Below are 16,890 nucleotides of genomic sequence, written 5' to 3'. Positions count from 1 at the left end.
TCAAAGCGTGATTATAAAGGTTCATGTGATACCCCGCACCCCAGATCAATCGCGCACGACTAAGTGAATTCTGTCACTTCAATCAAGTCTCCGCCTTTTTTATCACGTACCTAGTTGCGGTATACATTGAAACATCATGGAGACTCAGACGGCAAAACAAAGCACATCTACCGACCTTGGCCGGCTGTGGACACAGGCCATTAGCGACTACAATGCACGAACAGGTGAAGATCTCTCGTCCATGGGTGCACAAAGTTTGGATGGAGCGATGAAAAGTCTAGATGATGGCATGGAGAAATTCAAAGGATTTCGACACGATGGAAGCAAAACGTCCAAGTTCCGTTCAGTTATTGGCAACTCACTTGGTGACATGCAGAAATGCATCGACGGTATTGCTGTAATTGGTTCTGCGGCTGGTGCGTTTCCACCAGCCATGCCAGTAGGACTTGTGTTTACGGCAGCAAGCCGCTTGATATCAGTAAGAATCATTGCATTGCGATGCAACCTTAGACTAATGAAAGCAGGCTTTTGCTGGGGTGAAAGCTGACTACGATCGGGTTGAGTCGTTCTTTGAGTATTCAGGTCGATTTTTTGAGCGGCTATCCCTTCTTGAAGAACGAGCAGAATCTGGACCACTTGCTATCGCTGTTGTCCGAGTATTCTCCATGCAATTATCTGTATGTGGCAGAGTGCGATATCTGATCAAAAAGAAGCGTTTCTGTAAGAACTACAACTCCTCTAGTGGACCAAACTGATGACTCGTAGCACAATGGCTCAATGCGCTCTGGAATATGGAGGACCAAGAGCTGCTGGCTGCATTCGCTGCTATGCAAGCGTCAATCGATGAGCTTAACCAAACTGTTGGATATGAAACTTATAACTCTATCAGGACCGTTCAGGATGAGGTGAAAACAGGAAATGACAAACTCGATGCAGTACAAGAAGACACCTCAGCAAATGCTGCTAAGCTCGATGAGCTTGATGAAAAACTGCGTTCTTTTCGTTCAAGCTTGGGGCAGGATGTTCAGCAGCTCTACATGAGCAGTCTGAAGCTAGAAGTTGTAGTCAGTGAAGGATTTGTTGCAGTCCAAACGAAGCAGAATGAAAGTCATGCTCTGCTTCTTCAACTCCAAAAATCAGTCGAGAAACTGGGAAAGACGCCCGAACACGACGAGAAGAAGAAACAAAGCGGAAAGTCCAAGGGCGACAGTGGTGATCGCAAGTTTCAAGCGTTGCGAGAGATCAAAAAGTTTCTGATAGAAAATTACACAACTTTCCCTTCATGGACCGACGCCCACAAGGAGAACTTGGCGCAAGACGAAGACATGCGAGATTCTCAAGTCAAACACACGGCGAAATGGCTGAATGAACACCCAGACTTCAAGACCTGGGCAGAAGGAGGAAATCCGTTGCTTTGGATAAGAGGTGATGAGGGTATCGGCAAATCCTTTCTGGCATTTTCGGTTGTTCAAGGACTACGCACACTCAAAAATGAAAAGAACAGCTTTGCCTATTTCTACTTCAAAGAGGAACACCCATACCTGCAGTCAGTACAAAATGCTTTTGCATCAGCCGCACTTCAGATTGCCGAATCGAACAACAAGTATGCAGAGCAAGTAGCAGCAAATATTAGGGACAATGCCGCACAATCGGAAGACATATCAACTTGGGAGCGGTTCTTCATTTCAATGTTTCCTGGCAAAGAAAAGTCTGACAGTCGGCTATTCCTTGTTCTAGATGGCCTAGACGAGGCTCATATCCAGCAGGGTGGTATCATGACGGAGTTTCTATCCGACTTGAGGCTCGAGAATGCCAACGTTTCGGTGTTGCTGACGAGCAGGCCAGAAGAGAAGCCCATCATACAGCTCTTCGACCCCTCTGTCATCGATGTCACCAAGCAAGAGATAAAGCCGGACATCAAGGCGCTAGTCAAAAGTCGCCTTCATTCACTACCACGAGTGCGAAAATTCAGCCACGCTGTGAAAAGAGCAATCACCCGCAAGGTCGTCAAACAAGCAGATAGTATGCTTTATGCTGAGCATGTGCTGCGAAGGTTCTCCTACATTGGCCGAGAGCGAGCTGTCTTGGAGGAACTGGAAAAGATGCCAGACTCTCTACATGATCTTTATAAACTTCTTCTGGACGAGTGCCGCCACAATCGGTCTGACGCTCAATATCAAGCGCTAAAGAAGCTTTTTGCATGGCTGGCCTTTTCGAAACGATCCCTCAGTCTGGCAGAAGCCTCGAACTTGGTGCAGTTGACGTTATCAGACAACTCCTTCGATATCGAGGAAGAAATCATTGGGCGCTCATCCCGTATCTTGGAGCTTACACAAACCCGGCAGACAGAGGAGGATACTAAAGAAGACGATAAAGAAGATGACGAAACCGACGACACGAAGGACGATTTTGTTTTTGAGCTTGGATATCGAGAATCGCCTTTGTCATTCCAAGATCGCTCTCTGCGACAATACTTCAAGAGCGTGAGCGTTGATGCCGATGGCACTGAAGAATTCCGGACACCTGCTTCTGCTGCTCACCTCACGATCCTACAGATGTGTGCAGACATTATGATCAAAGCGGCAAAAGATCCAGAAGACCAAACAAGCTCAGGAGTATCGCTGTATGCAATCCAATATTGGTACGAGCATTTGAAGGAGCTGGACGTTGAGAAGTCGACAGATGCGACGATATGCCAAGTGGTAACTTTGTTGTACAGCATAACGCAAAACACGAATAATGTTGCAAAGTTGTTTGAAGAAAGAGCAAGGCATGTAGAACTCTACCCTGAACGAGCAGACGATACACCTTCAGCATGGTTCGATACACTCTTGATTTGGGCGGCCAAGGCATCCTCATTCGCAGATGAATCTCTGGATAGTGAGGTAAAAGAGTGGGCGCGCACTGTTAACAAGGACAATGTATTACTTTTGTTGGCAAAAGGACATGTTCAAAATTGGTTGGATGCTAGAACTCAGTGGTGGATACCCGAGACCTTTCGATTCGTCAAAGCTGCTCTTCGATTGGTAAGTGCCCTTGTTTTATAATCGCAACTATTCTAATTGAATGTAGGCCAACCGGCTACAAACAACAGACGATGAGCCACTAAAGCTCATCCAAGAGATCACCTCGCAATACGATGTTCCCGCTGAGGATTATAAGACTTTGAGAGCGATCGGCGCCACATTGTGCGACTACGGATACGACTATTCGGATGCAGAACGTCAGAAGGCGATGTTGACTGAAGGAGCTTCGTACCTTAAGCAAGCCGTCGAGCGTATGGAATGCGACAACCAAGAAAAGATCGAAACACTTCGCCTTCTTGCACCAAAGTATCTGTGGATCGATCAACATTCGGAAGCGATCAAGTACTACGACCAAGCATACGACATGTTGCCGGACCCAGATTCAGAGGGACTGACCAAAGCTCAACAGATCGAGTTCATGGACATTCGATTGGACATATTGACAGCCAAAGCTAGTGCCTTTGAAGAAATGAAACAAACTGAAGACGCCCTCTGCATCTACAATGAAGCTAGAAGATTTTCAGGAGAAACGCCTCTACCTGGCGCGCGACTTGACGACATCACCCTCTTGTTCAAGGAGGAAAATGACCCCGATGGTTCGAAACTCATCAAAGAATTGAAAACATGGACAGAAAAGGAGCGAAATAATTGGTTCCAATATTGTTTCGAGGGTTGGGTAGACAGTAACGCGGTTACTCGTATGCAAAGAGCAGCCAAATTGACGGGCGAGACTGACCTGCTCCTCGGCTGGCTCTATACTCTGGCAAAGACTCTACCAGAGGAGAGCTATTATCTGTTCAATGTCCGAGGCGCAATCGCGAACCTGTATTATCCTGTGATGGGAGATATTGAAAAGGGAAAAGCTTTGCGCCAGGAGATCTTATCCATGAACCCAAAACCTGAATCCTGGTTCGAGGAGACCATGAACGAGAAGAAGACGGAGCATCGACTGAAGCTTGCTCAGATCCTGTTCCACGAGTTCCAGAACTGCTCAGATCCAACGAAGAAGGAAGCGCTGATCGAAACTTTGAGGACTCTGCCGAGCGCTCATGTGGATGACGACCTTCAAGAATCCCATGTGGGTATGCTACTTGCAAACATGCTCCGGATCATGGGTCCTGCAAAGGAATACCAGAAGCACATGAACGACCTATTCTCTGCCTGTATGCATGGTCTTGAGGATAGTGTATCGTGGAACGACTCATCCAGTCTGAGGCTCCTATCCAAGGTCTTGGGTTCTTTGGATGGCCTTGAAAGAGACGCAAAGATCGCTTGCACAGCGCAATTTTCGATACTGGACCGGAGCGTACACTATCAAAATAGTGGCACTGATGTTTCTGAGACTGATTCCAACGGTGATAGTACAGAAGAAGACGCAGAAAATAAGTCTGGAGAGGAAGTTGTACCTGTTGCGGAAACTGCACCTACGATTGAAACTGCAACATCCGACAATGATCCCGTGACCGACGGGAAACCTGCGAAGAATGGAGAATCTGATTTGCTAGACGGCCAACTAGAGACTGTGGGGGGCTCTACTACTGATTCAGCAGTTGCCAAAAGGAGAGACTCTGCAGAAGTTGCCGAAGCTCCACAACAGACAGGAGAAGCACAAGAATCCACCTCGTCTGAACAGGACGCTACTGAAGCAGATTCAAACAATCTTGACGAGGATCTTACTGGAAGCGGAATCTTCTGCGATGGAGGTTGCGGAACAGACATGAGTAGCTGGGTCAAGCCTATATACTATTGCTTGGTTTGTGTCAACTGCGATCTGTGCGAAGACTGCCATTCCAAACGACTAGCGCAGACGCGCGGAGAGATCGCGGAACCATGGCATAGCTACTGCGGCAGAGATCACCGGTATATCAAGGCACCTATGAAGGGTTGGAAAGGTGTGAAGGATGGTATCATTAGGATTGATGGTGAGGAGGATCTGTCAGTGAAGGACTGGCTGAAGGGTTTGAAGGAGGAGCGATGGCAGAAGGCATGGGAAACGTTCTGGACTCGACAAGGTGGTCTGAGGAATATCGGGATTGACGATTAAAAGATATCAATGGTATGTAAAGGGATCTTACACGCGATAGTAGAAACCATCCATCGTAGGATCTGGGTGTAAAACATCAACTATACGGGTATATTCCAGTCTGCTAAATCGTCTTGATTGGCCAAGGATGATCTTCGTTGGCAGAGTGCAGTTTGCATCCCAGATTGCCTTCGGTACACGTTTCACTGCACGCCGGTATGCTATTTCTCCCTTACATTCAACGTATATTACATTATAAAAATGGTACTTCTACCCGTCTAAGCCTTCTATGCCATATAACTTCATCTCCTTCGTAACTGCTGTAATTCTGTTAGTTTGGTATCGCATGAGACTCCATGCTTCAGGTGATAACATAGAACCGCCAATGTCATACTGACCTAGATACTTGGAAGTCGTTTCAAATGCTAGATCATCGCTTTCATCTGCTTCCATGCTCAGATTATACAGCTTGTTAGCTTCGTTGCCTTCGACACCGGTGGAGTTGCTGGTTCTTGTAGATATGGCTATAAGCTCCACCGTTTCGTCTAGCCTGAGTTCATTCTTCTCCATATTGCGTAGTACATCAGCAGGAAGTATTTCCGGGGGTTTTAGATGAATTAGACCGCGAACGTCCTGTAGGGGTGGCCCTTTGGCGAATGATGGGAGCTCGAATATCGATCCCCATTTGGCCCTGCGTTTCGCCTTTTTTCCCCTATGAAGCAAGAGGCGAATGAAAGACATCTTTAATGTCCAATGATAGACATAATATCTCGTAGGAAAGGAAAGGCCAGATATCTTGAGGCAGAGAGACGTATTACGGACTTACACCAAGCGGTGTGGGACTGGAAAGTGATGTTGGTGCTCCATCTTGAGGGATCAATGGCCTATCTGCTGGCACTTTGTGCTGCATATCTTCGGGCAGATAGTATTATTGTACAAGCTTCTGTGTTTTCCAAACAGGTAATTGAGACCCATGATAATCTTTGTTAAAATACGACGATCAAGTCCGCAGATGGTATGGGTCGACAGGATAAGTCCACCCACGCCGTGACCATGAAGGCAGGTGCGTTCTTGCCGTCATTGTATGTACGATCATCATCGTCTATTGTTACTCTAAGATGAGTCTTGTGGAATGGTTGTCATAGTAGTGCAGTATCCAGATAGATACGAGGTAAGCCGTACAGAATTTAAAAGGAAAATTGCATCCCAGGGTTTACAAGACACCGGAGAACGCTGGAAGAACATCCTGCGGGTACTAAAAAACGCAGCGGTTGTAAAGACTGATCCATGTCGCGTATAGATCGAAGTCAGGGTAAGAACTGAATAACATGCTAGTAGCTTGGTCGTAGTGTCGAGCCGGGAAGGAAATACTCCCGCTTGTAGTAGTTTCTAGGCTTAGTCCGTCTCCGCTCCGAGTACGTTGCTGACATTCCCAAAACGTGTAGCGCTGGTTGGAGACAACAGCTCTTTTTGAGAGCATCTGATCCTAGAAGGTCTAGCCACGGGTGGCCCACGTGGATCTGTAGAGATCGTCGTAGAGATACTCTACCTTGTTGTCTATTTTAGAGCTGCGGAAAAGATCACTGATTCTCCGTAGCCTGCCATAGGAATCTGCAGATATGATCGTCAAATATGCACCAGAATGTATATCGCTCATATGGTTCACATGTCCGCGTATGCTATCGTCGTCCTGGACAATACATAAACAGTCAACCCATAGGTATTTCTCCCCAAGCTTGGGAACTAAAGAAACGGCTTCCTTGATAGCATTGGGAAGATTCGTGAATGTCTCTTTTAGATATTAAGGTGGTTGGAAGTCTGATAAGTTGAGCTTCTTCAACAGGATACTGTCTGACGGACGCGATGTCATGTCATTGCCCAAGCCTTGTGATCATACGTAGCTCAAAGCGACGTAACGCGAAACCGTGTTTCTAAGGACCAAGCACCCCTAAATTATGTATGTCGATAACTTACTGTGGAAATTGGCGAGATAATCTATGTTCAAGAGGTACTGGCCGAGTATGTCTTCCGTGTTGAGCGTCGCAAGCCTCTATCCAATAGATGATGTGCCGAGAAAGGATGTCGCCGGCGGTTGTTGGTGGTAGATCTTCGTCAAGTTTACCACTGTTGAGCAATAGTTCCTTCACCTTATCGCTTTGAGAGGTTGTAGACCACATGAATAGTATTACACCAAGCTTTTTACTACAATTCGCATCGACTTTGCCGGTGCTGAGTAACATCTCCGCAATTCTGATTGATTGATTCGTCCGTGAAGCCCAAGCCAGAGGTGTAAGACCACGTGCGTCTTTGACGTCGGAATCCATCCTTCCAATAGCAAGCAAGAATTCCACGACGCTCCCTTACCCCATTGCAGCAGCGGATAGTGGAGTTTCCTTGAAGCATATTAGAACTACGTCTAAGATCCCATGAAAGCATGATAGGGATGCCATTTGATGTAGTAGTGGTAGTAGCAGTAGCAGCAGTAGTGGTAATAAGCTTGGCGATGATATTGACGGCTGTCAATAAGTAAATGCTTCCTAATCAAGCGTAATGGCCTCGTTCGGCCTTTTCACCTTTTTTGGCACAAAAGACTCACAGAAGAATAGATACAACCCCACTGCCTACTGCCCAGCCTCCGACTTGACTCATCACCATAACCTCTTGCCACTTTACTCGAGCCCCATGCGCCAATGAGTTCGAAAAATAAAATCAACACAGAGTGCGTAAAGAGATGAAGGAAAATCATGGCTCCTTCACGATGTGCGAAGGGCCTGGTGGGTGTTGGTCTACACATCGATATTCGATCTATGCACTGTTTGGACTACAGTACCTGCCTCGCACGCCGTGCTCGACGAAAAACAGTAGGAGCTATGGCAGTACAGAAACTTGTGATGCGCTTGGTCGCCGTTCTGGGATTGTTGCGTGCAAACAAATCAGTTGCACAACTATCCATCAAAGGCTCAAGAGCTGAGCCACCCATCCGGGCACTATTGCAGGAACCCCTGCGTCGCGTATAATTACCTTAGCAATATACAAAACTGGCATAACAACAATTGCAAGTGGCTCAACATCATCAGGTTTGTACCCGCGGTTTGGCGCATTGAGTGCACGGCCATGGTACTTTGGCCAGCCAGCCAGCCACATGATCATGGCCTTCATCAGTCTTGTTCACAAGATACCTCAATGATCAAGTATATGCACCTGTCAACCCCAGTCACATTCTGGTCAGTTGTGACAATGCTGCCAACACTCCTTGGGCTCCAAAACCTGGCGAATAGCCGAGTCTCGTTGTAATGGGTCGTTGCGCTAATGCTGTCGATATTCATGAAGAACGCCACTGCTTGGTGGCGCCCTAGCGGATGCGGGTCGACCCTTGCGCTAAGCGATGTTGCGGGGGTCCATCGGAGAGTAATCCAGAGCGCTCTAGAAGCGCTGCGGCCCGCATGAATGCCGTATTCAGAAGATGTTAGTAAACGCAATTGGGTCTAGGTAAGTCTCAATCTTAGCCGTTCATTCCTCTATCTAGCCAGCCACTTAGCAAAAGCTGAACTCTATCGGCGAGTCCGCCCACCAGTAACCTGTAAATCCACTATCGTATTATGACGCTTTTGGTGGCTTGCAGCAGTGATCAAGTGACTTCAAAGTTGGTATGCAATAGTTCACGTACAGTGATAGGATCGACATCTGTACATAGCGGTGAGCGGTGTCAAAACTACACCTGTCCTTGAGTTTCCAGAAGATTCTTTTATGATTCATAGAGTAAGGTATACTTCGCTATCTTGATCTGTAATAAATAATTGAATCAGTTGCTGTAATATACATGCGCGGTTGTCTTGTGAAATTTGGAGATATCGGTGTATAACTAGGTTTCGTAGAAGCAATTAAAATTTACAACGAATATAAGACAACTAGGTATCAATTTGTTGAAAATGATGGCTGGTAGAACTTCGACGCAGAAAGGTCTGGTGCATCCCCTTATCTCGTAAGCCAATGGCTTGTAATCCTACTATCTACGTGTACATGGGTATGAAATTCCAATGGGAAGAAAAGATAGCAGAGCATACAAAAGGGATAGATAGCAGTTTTCAGTGACTTCCGAGAGGTGTTTGAATGCTAATTTTCATCGTCCAAAAATCGCTCGTAGCATAAAAATCAGTGATCCAATCATAAGGAATCCAGAAGAGGAATTTCGATACACCCATCGAATTTTGACAAAGAATATACTTTGAACTGTCATCGTAACCAATAGCCAGGACCGCATGTGCGGCTTTTGGCAAGGACACCTTGGAGTGCCTTGGCTTTGCCATGGCATGAATTTGCCACATGCCATTTGGTCCGTCCTTGTCCCATACAGCATCCCCAATCTTCCAAGTAAGACTGAAAACCACCGGGCGACAGTCAGTAAGGCAAGATAGGACATTGCCAAGGACATTGTCACCATCTGCATCCATATCTATGGTTGAATCAGGCCCTTTTGCGTTACGATGGACATCCAGGCGCTCATGCGTCGATATTTTGTGCCTAAGTGCCTCTTGGAAGCAAGTCTCGGGCGGCTTCACATTTGTTTTGAGTCTATCATAGGGCCAAGAAGCTTCTGAGCATACTCCATACTTTTCCAGACTTCTGAATGCGTGACGTATGAAGCACCCTCTATCTGCAATATTTTGGGACACTGCAATTCGAGCATTGTAGTAGATGAAGAGTCGAGATGGGACGATCGCCTCTCCAGGAATACCGTTGAGAGCATTGTGTTTGCGGAGCTCAAAGAGATAACAAGCCGCGGTTGCATTCGCAACGCAGGACCCCATCTGACCTTGTTGGAAGTAATCTTCAAAGAATCCTCGAAATCTTGGGTCTGTACGAAGATTGATGGTTGGTGCAATCTGTAGTCCATGGGGCTTTTGGTATGGATGCTCTATGCCAGTGAAGGTGCCATCCGGTTTTGTCATCACTCTGATCTGTAAGACATATTAGCTCGGGTAGAATCACTTATCACAGCAAAATCTCTAACCATCAGAGAAGATCTCTCAGTTGGAGGATAGTCGCTAATGCTGATAGTCGTGCCATGATCTTGGAAGGTCATACTGCTTAATGACACGAAATATGACCTACTGTCATGCACTAAAGCTCTGAAATTTTCTATGCAACGGCAGAAGTCATCTAGAGTTGTATATTAGGAAATTGCGATCTAGACTTAGCAATTGGCTAAAGCCGCGTACGTATACCTATTTTCGACTAGTTGCGCCTGACATACTTAGCTAGTTTCGGACCCGCTTCGCCTTGATCCGTTCAACACGAGCAATGCCTCGTTTGACGAAGACGCCACAGTGGGCCGCTCTCGTTTGTGCAGGAGCTAATACGCGCTGCCCTGACTCTGTGGCGTTGCCACAACATCATTAACACGGTTTCACCCTATAAGATCGGCAACGGACTTCCAAGCATTTTGATTTGCTCAATCTGTAGTGGAATTTGGCATTGTTGGCAACTGCAATGTAGCCAGACATTTCAATACTCACTTAATCATTTCGCGAGCTACCGCCGACGTAAATTCCGGACACGATCTCAAGACGACCCCATATTACAAGACCATAAATCAACACCTTTGAGTCGCGTATCCTCTCGTTAAAAACTAATATCAGAAACACATCGAATATTGTCAAGGTCTCAATAACAAAAAAGTCACTTTCGCGATCGAGTTTCTGAAGAGAATGAATGGATTTATCTGTTGCTATTTCTGACTGCCAAATGAGTGCGTGGATGAAATGAAGTCACCATATCTAAAAGAGTGCCGGTACCAATAACCTCCCCTCAAGTGCATTTAAAAGTTGTGCAGAGGATCTCCAATGAGTCCGGAAAAGTACTTGGCGATATCCTTAACACCTCCAGGGATTGGGGCCAAGTTGATAACTGCGAGAGCGCCATTGCCCAACTTCGAATACAAGGTTGACACAAACCTCCACTATAGGTGCATCAAGGTCAGCACAGCTTCAGTTCTAGAATATCGTTGACATAAATGCTCACCTGGAAGGGATTGCGAGACTTGTCGTGGAAGACCAGGAAACGGCCTTCTCCCTGCTTGTTCTTCTGACCGTATTGGAAAGAATCATCCACCGTGATTGTGAAGGAATCACCAGAAGATTTGGCCTTCAAGGCGTCGAGCTTGCCTTGCTGGATGAAAATGTAGCTCTGCTCATCGTCTGTTTCATGAAGAATTAGAAGTGATATGTTGGGTATTTGAGGTCTATACATACTTTTATCCTTGTTCGTGAAGACGGCCATGTAATATGTGTCGGACTTCTGGGAAAGGTTCTGTTGCCAGTTTACAGTGGCAGGGTTGGCGGCAACATCGCCCTCAGCGATGAAGATCTTATTTCCCTTTTCGACAGTCATGACGTAAGATTTTCTGAACTGAGAAGATAGAGACTGAAAATGAGGTTTTTTAGTAGATGTTGAGATTGAAGAGTGAGCCGAATGTATGTGTTTGTGCGTGTTGATGTGAGTGAAGAAGGGGTATTTATGTGCGTTTTATCTTGGTGTAATTAACCAAATTGGGTTGTTCTCGCAAGCCACACAGCTCCCAATATGTGTGAACTATCACATTATTCTTTGTACAGCTGAACATTTTTCGTATTGTAGGATCTAGAGCGTGGTGGAGTGGTCTCGAACGCGGCCATTCAGTTGTGACGGTCCGTTCCCTACGCATGTCCGGCCTATTTGGATTCTTAACGCGATTCAAGACCCGATGGCGAGAAAATAAGCGACTATCAAGCGGGCATGATGTAAAGATCTTCGTTGAGGGGGCAGCCAGCCTATAAGCTGAGACAACTCCTCCGCTACGGCGCTAAGCTCATTCGTGCAAAATTGTGAGATTCGGGCCAATCATCCAAGCTAAATGTGGTGGAGTAGTCTCAGATGATCTTTTCTCAGCTGTGACGGTTCAGCCTATTTGGGATGATCGTCTTAGCGGAACTAGAAATGCATCGGATACGGTGTGAGCTGTCACACCGCAAGGTTCGGCTTCTGCCTGTACTATCTGAAATCAACTCTAAGCGACACTTATGACAGCGCCACGCGCGCTATTGAGGGGAATCCTCCAATGCATGTCGCAACTCTTGACTTTCAGCTCTCATCATGGCCTTCAAAGCATTGGCAAAACATTTCTATCGCCTAGTGTCCGGGAGACCATTATTGGATGATTAGTTGCTGTTCAACACACTGCTGCTTAAAATCCGGGTTATGAAGCGGGCATTTCTCGATATAGCTAGAACTCAAATCCAATGCTTTTACCATATGACTATAAAATGCCAGATTATCTTCAAATCGTCTGGCAAAAACGGCAGTCTTGATCTATACATCAGAACCAAAGAAACTACAAGTGATTACTTTCGCGCTGTCATATCTAAGATGTAAGCTGTTTCTATATCTATGTCTTACGCATTACTGAGTCATATAAGAACCCAGATATGGCCACAGAACACGTCAAGTCGCATCACAACCCTAGCCCCCAAGAACTGAGGGCATTTGTAAATGTACTCCTTGACAAGGACATGCCGGTGTATATTCAAGATCCAGATATACAAACCTCTTTGCTCCTTCAGCAACATGAGGACGAAGAGGTTGCACCCATGTTTTACTTCTCTGAACACCGCTACCTCGGCAACAGAATTCAATTGCCTGGTCACGACAGCTCTGGAGACCACGTAGCGGCCAGCAATCCCTTTACTTTGCAGAATGGGCTTGTAGTCACGTACGGAGATATCAATGCACTTTCTGGAGACTATTTTGGATTGATGACTCCCATCTCCAGAGGCATCACGATGAAAGACCGCATTGATCGTTTCCAACAGAGCTTTAACTTATTGAACGTGGGTGAGGTTGGCAAAAAAAGGGCAGAAGCCGTTATTGCCAAACTGAAGGTTCTTATGGCTGCAGTGGATGATGCCATCGAACATGACCCAAAGGCGGCTCACAAAGCTTACCAAGACCATCCTCTGGATATCGACGCGCTCAAACAGGTGACAGTGGCCTATAAAGCTGGGGCCGATTTCGATACCCTTGCGCTCCACAACATTGACCACTTTGGCCCTGAAGCTCGTTTGACATACAATGCTGGTCACGCCCTAGCTCTTCAAGTAGCTTCACAAGGTGACCTTCAACAGGCATATGCTATTAACGCCTTTGCAGACCACTTCCTGCAGGACTCTTTCGCAGCTGGCCACGTTCGAGTCCCGCGAAACGCTCTCTACTCTCTCGACGTCAAGGTTGACTTTTCCACTAGCTTCTTGAAGGCGATTGCATCAAATGTCAGTACCTTCTTTAAACTTTGGCTACTTCTAACGTTGTCATGGCAGGTTATGCATGATGAGGATGGCAATCTGGGACTACATGTCCAAAACCCGGCTGGAGAGAAGTGGAAGATCTATGGGGATACCAAGCTCTTCGACCCGGTAAACAGTAATAACCTTCACATATGCACTGAAGCTATCAAAGTATCGGTTCAAGAGGTCTACGATGCCTACAAGCTCCGCAAAGTCATTGATGAGTCACAATTCGGCGCATGGGAACTGGCTCCAACTCTGGACCTTGTCTCGTTGCATCCAGAGAATCATCTGCCACTTCTATTTGTTAAATCGGATGGCAAGATCTACAAACGAAACGGAAATCCAGGAGAGGGAGTATTGTTGGACACTATCTGGGACTACGTGGGGTTTTTGCTCGAGAATGTGAACATGCTTGAAAAACAGATTCAGCTACAAATTCAGAAGATCATTGGCAACAACTTGAGCACACTGGTGGGTGGGCTATCAAATGGTCAGATAGCGCATTGAGAGAAGAACAAAGGGAATCCCCAATATACGACCTAGTTTTCATTCCACTACATATCAAATCAAGCAACTGCTTGTTCGAGCATCTCTATACGGTCTTGGGTGGTATCAAACTGGGTCCGCAGGTCGTAAATTTGATGGATGTGGATCTTACGACCAGGATCTAAGACGACTTTGGCAATGACATCCTTTGCAGCAATTAGATCAAGTAAAGCGTCCAGCTCATCTTGAACATTGCGCAGCTCTCCAGTCATGGCTTTGCGTTCCCCAAACTCTTTGCAACAAGCAGACTCACGTTGTGATCTAGTAGCAATGTCATCCTGTTGTTCTGTGAACAAGGTGGTCTTGAGGCCATTACTAGTCAATAGCGCTAGTCCTAGAGGTTTCTGGGCCCGAGTAAAGGATTGGTCGTGTTCGTGATCGGCGTCTTCGATTTTTTTGAAAGAACGCCGTCCATTCCAACGGTGGGCTTATGAATCTACTACTGAGACATAACAGACTTCTTCAGTAACATTGCCTGAATGATTTTGGTGCCATGTGTGGCTTCTATGAGCGGTTCAGCGACCTGTAGGCTCACGGCAGCAACGTTGAGGCCAGCATACCTTCGTCGCCGGATCGACGGCATTTGCTGCAGTCAGCGCCGACCACTATATGGCCTACCACTATATGGACGAGCTTATTCGAACAAGAAGCTGGGCCTCGAATATCACACTTAACCTTTGACGGTCTTTAGGGTTCAGTCGATTAGCTTTCTATATAATTTTGTCAGCACTAGGTTATACTTTGCCTCCAATCATCGATCAGTGCTTAATGAAACATGTACTTCAGTTCATGACATGGATTTTGGCTATTAAACCTATATGAAATGTGTAAATGGCTCGGCTGAAGGAGCTCTGCCGATCTTCAAGAAAATCTAGGAGACAATGCTAGGTAACGAATTTATATTCTATGGGGGACTAAGCTCTACGCTACTTAGCTATCAAAGTGGTGCACGATAGCAAACGTAAATTCTAATTAAAATCACAAAACGTGATCATGTATAGGAAGCGTACTGTGTCGCGATGGCCGAACACGTTGAGTGGTGCGATTCACTGGAGCAAAGGTTGAACGACCCCGTTGAAAGTAAAGATTTTTTTTCCAGTGTAGATTGAAACTCTTTTTATAATTAGTTCCCTTAGTAAGGTAAAATAAGAAAAACAAGAGCAAAAATACGCCCGTTCTACTCCATCTCCTTTCTCGTCTCTCTCGTCTCTTTCCCTTATCCCTCTAGCGTCTTTCTTACTACCTTCTGTTTCCTTACCCCTCTCTCTTTCTTACTCTCTTCTTATTTACTCTTTAAAAGAAATAGTACAAAACAAGAGAAGGAAGAGAAAAGAGCGAGGGGTGAGAAACACAAGAGGCGTAAATTTATATCACTAGTGAGTGTTAGAGCGGTTTTACATACTTGTCTAGAATAGGGATAGATAGCACGGCCGCAGATAATCGTTGCTGTCGCAGTGTCAATGAATCACGTGATCCGTCCGATCATTTAACTATCTGATCTTTATCAGATAGTGCGATTAATAGATCAGACGATTGAGGGATTATATCACTAAATAGAGTTAGGCTTCGATTAACATTATATAGTCTAATGAATCTATTGATCTTAATTAGTAGATAGATCGGTCAGTCCATCATCTCAATATATTCCCATTTATTCAGAGTTTTTCAGCTCTCACAGTTACTTAGTCCATAGGGGTTTCAAATTTGCCCTTCACAGGTCGATGACTCGGAAGAAACCTGCTCCTTCGTTTTCATTAACGGCATTCTAGTAGTAACGAAGTTGTAAGTCGCATACGCCCTTCCCACACATATTTCAGCGTGTTTTCCATCAAGTACCTTTTCTCTCATCTAATCAGACCTCAACAATCGAAGGTATTAAGTTTCAGACCACCATGTCTTTGATCAGAATCTGATGTTATGTTTAGCAATGATGCTCCCTCGCAGCCTCTTTTTAACGTCTACGATTGTTATCGGGCGAGCGGTTGCGACAGCTCTCAAATGTCAACTCGGAAAGGATTACCCACATTTCGTCAGAGGTCTTCTAACGTGCGCCCAAGACGGTTTGATAGTTGGCAGCTCCACTGGGCCAAACATATCTAACTGCATTCCAACTCCCATCAACCCGTTGGAGCCCGGCCAGCAAATCAGCATGGGTGTATTTCAACTCCAACGCACAGAGTTAGCGGATATTCACCAGTACATCATTACCAATACGGAGCACCAAGGTGGTGGAGCGACCAACGTACATGTGGCGCTAGGAAGCATTTTCAAAGGAACTAAACTTTGGGATTTATATTCTTTACCCGCTGGGGCATCATGTATTGCTGAAGAGACTGCTGGTGATATTGTCAAAATTCAATTCACCTGTTAGCTATCACACCAGGTCAAGTTGTATTTCTTTCATCCACCTTATTATTATAAAGAATATAAGATAGGTTAGTTAAATAAATACTGTATTTATTTAAAGATAGCTTATATAAGAATTCATATAGCTAGTTATAAATAGATAAGTAGTAGATAATAAAGGTTAAAAGTAGATATATTATAGCGAGCTAACGATATAATTATAGAATTTAAGCTTCTTCTATAGAAGGCCTATAGACTTAATGTTGGAGATCTAAGCTATTCAGCTGATCTCTAATAGAATCAATCCATCAATTTCTAATTTATGTTGGGACGATACCGATCCCTGACCCAAGTTAACATTACACCCTGATCTCAATGATCCAAGCAATCTATCGATCCCTGATCTAAGCTATCTATCTATTACGCAATCTATTACTAAGATAGATTCTTCTAGAATCTAGAGCAGCTAGTATATATAGAGGTAGAATAACTAGTAGATAGAGAGTAGAGAAGATTACAACTATAAGAGCAGATCATAAGAACAAGATCAGACTACTAGATCAGATCAATCCAATCCTTATCTCTCTCCCCTAGCATTATCTCTTTTCTATCTAGAATCTATCGACTA

General features: G+C 45.4%; 9 protein-coding genes across 9 annotated transcripts; 3 read left to right on the top strand and 6 right to left on the bottom strand.

The window, feature by feature from the left end:
• Positions 1 to 136: 136 nt before the first annotated feature.
• COCVIDRAFT_31254 (hypothetical protein) lies at positions 137 to 5,070 on the top strand (the record flags this gene model as incomplete). The annotated part of the gene is made up of 4 exons (XM_014695661.1): positions 137 to 478; positions 525 to 720; positions 766 to 3,026; positions 3,073 to 5,070. The coding sequence occupies 4 exons, from the start codon at positions 137 to 139 to the stop codon at positions 5,068 to 5,070; spliced, it is 4,797 nt and encodes a 1,598-aa protein (XP_014551147.1).
• Positions 5,071 to 5,319: 249 nt separating this feature from the next.
• COCVIDRAFT_31253 (hypothetical protein) lies at positions 5,320 to 5,790 on the bottom strand (the record flags this gene model as incomplete). The annotated part of the gene is made up of 2 exons (XM_014695660.1): positions 5,320 to 5,369; positions 5,448 to 5,790. The coding sequence occupies 2 exons, from the start codon at positions 5,788 to 5,790 to the stop codon at positions 5,320 to 5,322; spliced, it is 393 nt and encodes a 130-aa protein (XP_014551146.1).
• A 754-nt stretch (positions 5,791 to 6,544) lies between these two features.
• COCVIDRAFT_113669 (hypothetical protein) lies at positions 6,545 to 6,826 on the bottom strand (the record flags this gene model as incomplete). The annotated part of the gene is made up of 1 exon (XM_014695659.1): positions 6,545 to 6,826. A coding segment is annotated over one exon (282 nt), but the record flags the coding sequence as incomplete, so codon positions are not given.
• A 193-nt stretch (positions 6,827 to 7,019) lies between these two features.
• COCVIDRAFT_113656 (hypothetical protein) lies at positions 7,020 to 7,406 on the bottom strand (the record flags this gene model as incomplete). The annotated part of the gene is made up of 1 exon (XM_014695658.1): positions 7,020 to 7,406. A coding segment is annotated over one exon (387 nt), but the record flags the coding sequence as incomplete, so codon positions are not given.
• Positions 7,407 to 9,134: 1,728 nt separating this feature from the next.
• On the bottom strand, positions 9,135 to 9,998 carry COCVIDRAFT_42490 (hypothetical protein; the record flags this gene model as incomplete). The annotated part of the gene is made up of 1 exon (XM_014695657.1): positions 9,135 to 9,998. One exon carries the CDS (start codon positions 9,996 to 9,998, stop codon positions 9,135 to 9,137), a length of 864 nt encoding a protein of 287 aa, XP_014551143.1.
• Positions 9,999 to 10,867: 869 nt separating this feature from the next.
• COCVIDRAFT_20537 (hypothetical protein) lies at positions 10,868 to 11,439 on the bottom strand (the record flags this gene model as incomplete). The annotated part of the gene is made up of 3 exons (XM_014695652.1): positions 10,868 to 11,008; positions 11,071 to 11,246; positions 11,301 to 11,439. 3 exons carry the CDS (start codon positions 11,437 to 11,439, stop codon positions 10,868 to 10,870), a joined length of 456 nt encoding a protein of 151 aa, XP_014551138.1.
• A 1,235-nt stretch (positions 11,440 to 12,674) lies between these two features.
• Positions 12,675 to 13,877, top strand: COCVIDRAFT_113653 (hypothetical protein; the record flags this gene model as incomplete). The annotated part of the gene is made up of 2 exons (XM_014695656.1): positions 12,675 to 13,352; positions 13,401 to 13,877. The coding sequence occupies 2 exons, from the start codon at positions 12,675 to 12,677 to the stop codon at positions 13,875 to 13,877; spliced, it is 1,155 nt and encodes a 384-aa protein (XP_014551142.1).
• A 59-nt stretch (positions 13,878 to 13,936) lies between these two features.
• Positions 13,937 to 14,499, bottom strand: COCVIDRAFT_31249 (hypothetical protein; the record flags this gene model as incomplete). The annotated part of the gene is made up of 2 exons (XM_014695655.1): positions 13,937 to 14,194; positions 14,371 to 14,499. 2 exons carry the CDS (start codon positions 14,497 to 14,499, stop codon positions 13,937 to 13,939), a joined length of 387 nt encoding a protein of 128 aa, XP_014551141.1.
• A 436-nt stretch (positions 14,500 to 14,935) lies between these two features.
• COCVIDRAFT_20535 (hypothetical protein) lies at positions 14,936 to 16,287 on the top strand (the record flags this gene model as incomplete). The annotated part of the gene is made up of 5 exons (XM_014695651.1): positions 14,936 to 14,996; positions 15,044 to 15,056; positions 15,223 to 15,292; positions 15,634 to 15,698; positions 15,861 to 16,287. 5 exons carry the CDS (start codon positions 14,936 to 14,938, stop codon positions 16,285 to 16,287), a joined length of 636 nt encoding a protein of 211 aa, XP_014551137.1.
• Between the last annotated feature and the right edge of the window lie 603 nt (positions 16,288 to 16,890).

The sequence above is a fragment of the Bipolaris victoriae genome, assembly GCF_000527765.1.
Source record: "Bipolaris victoriae FI3 unplaced genomic scaffold scaffold_151, whole genome shotgun sequence".
In the NCBI taxonomy this organism is placed as follows: domain Eukaryota; kingdom Fungi; phylum Ascomycota; class Dothideomycetes; order Pleosporales; family Pleosporaceae; genus Bipolaris; species Bipolaris victoriae.
Note: the sequence above shows the minus strand (reverse complement) of the source record. Positions and strands in the feature narration are given on the sequence as shown.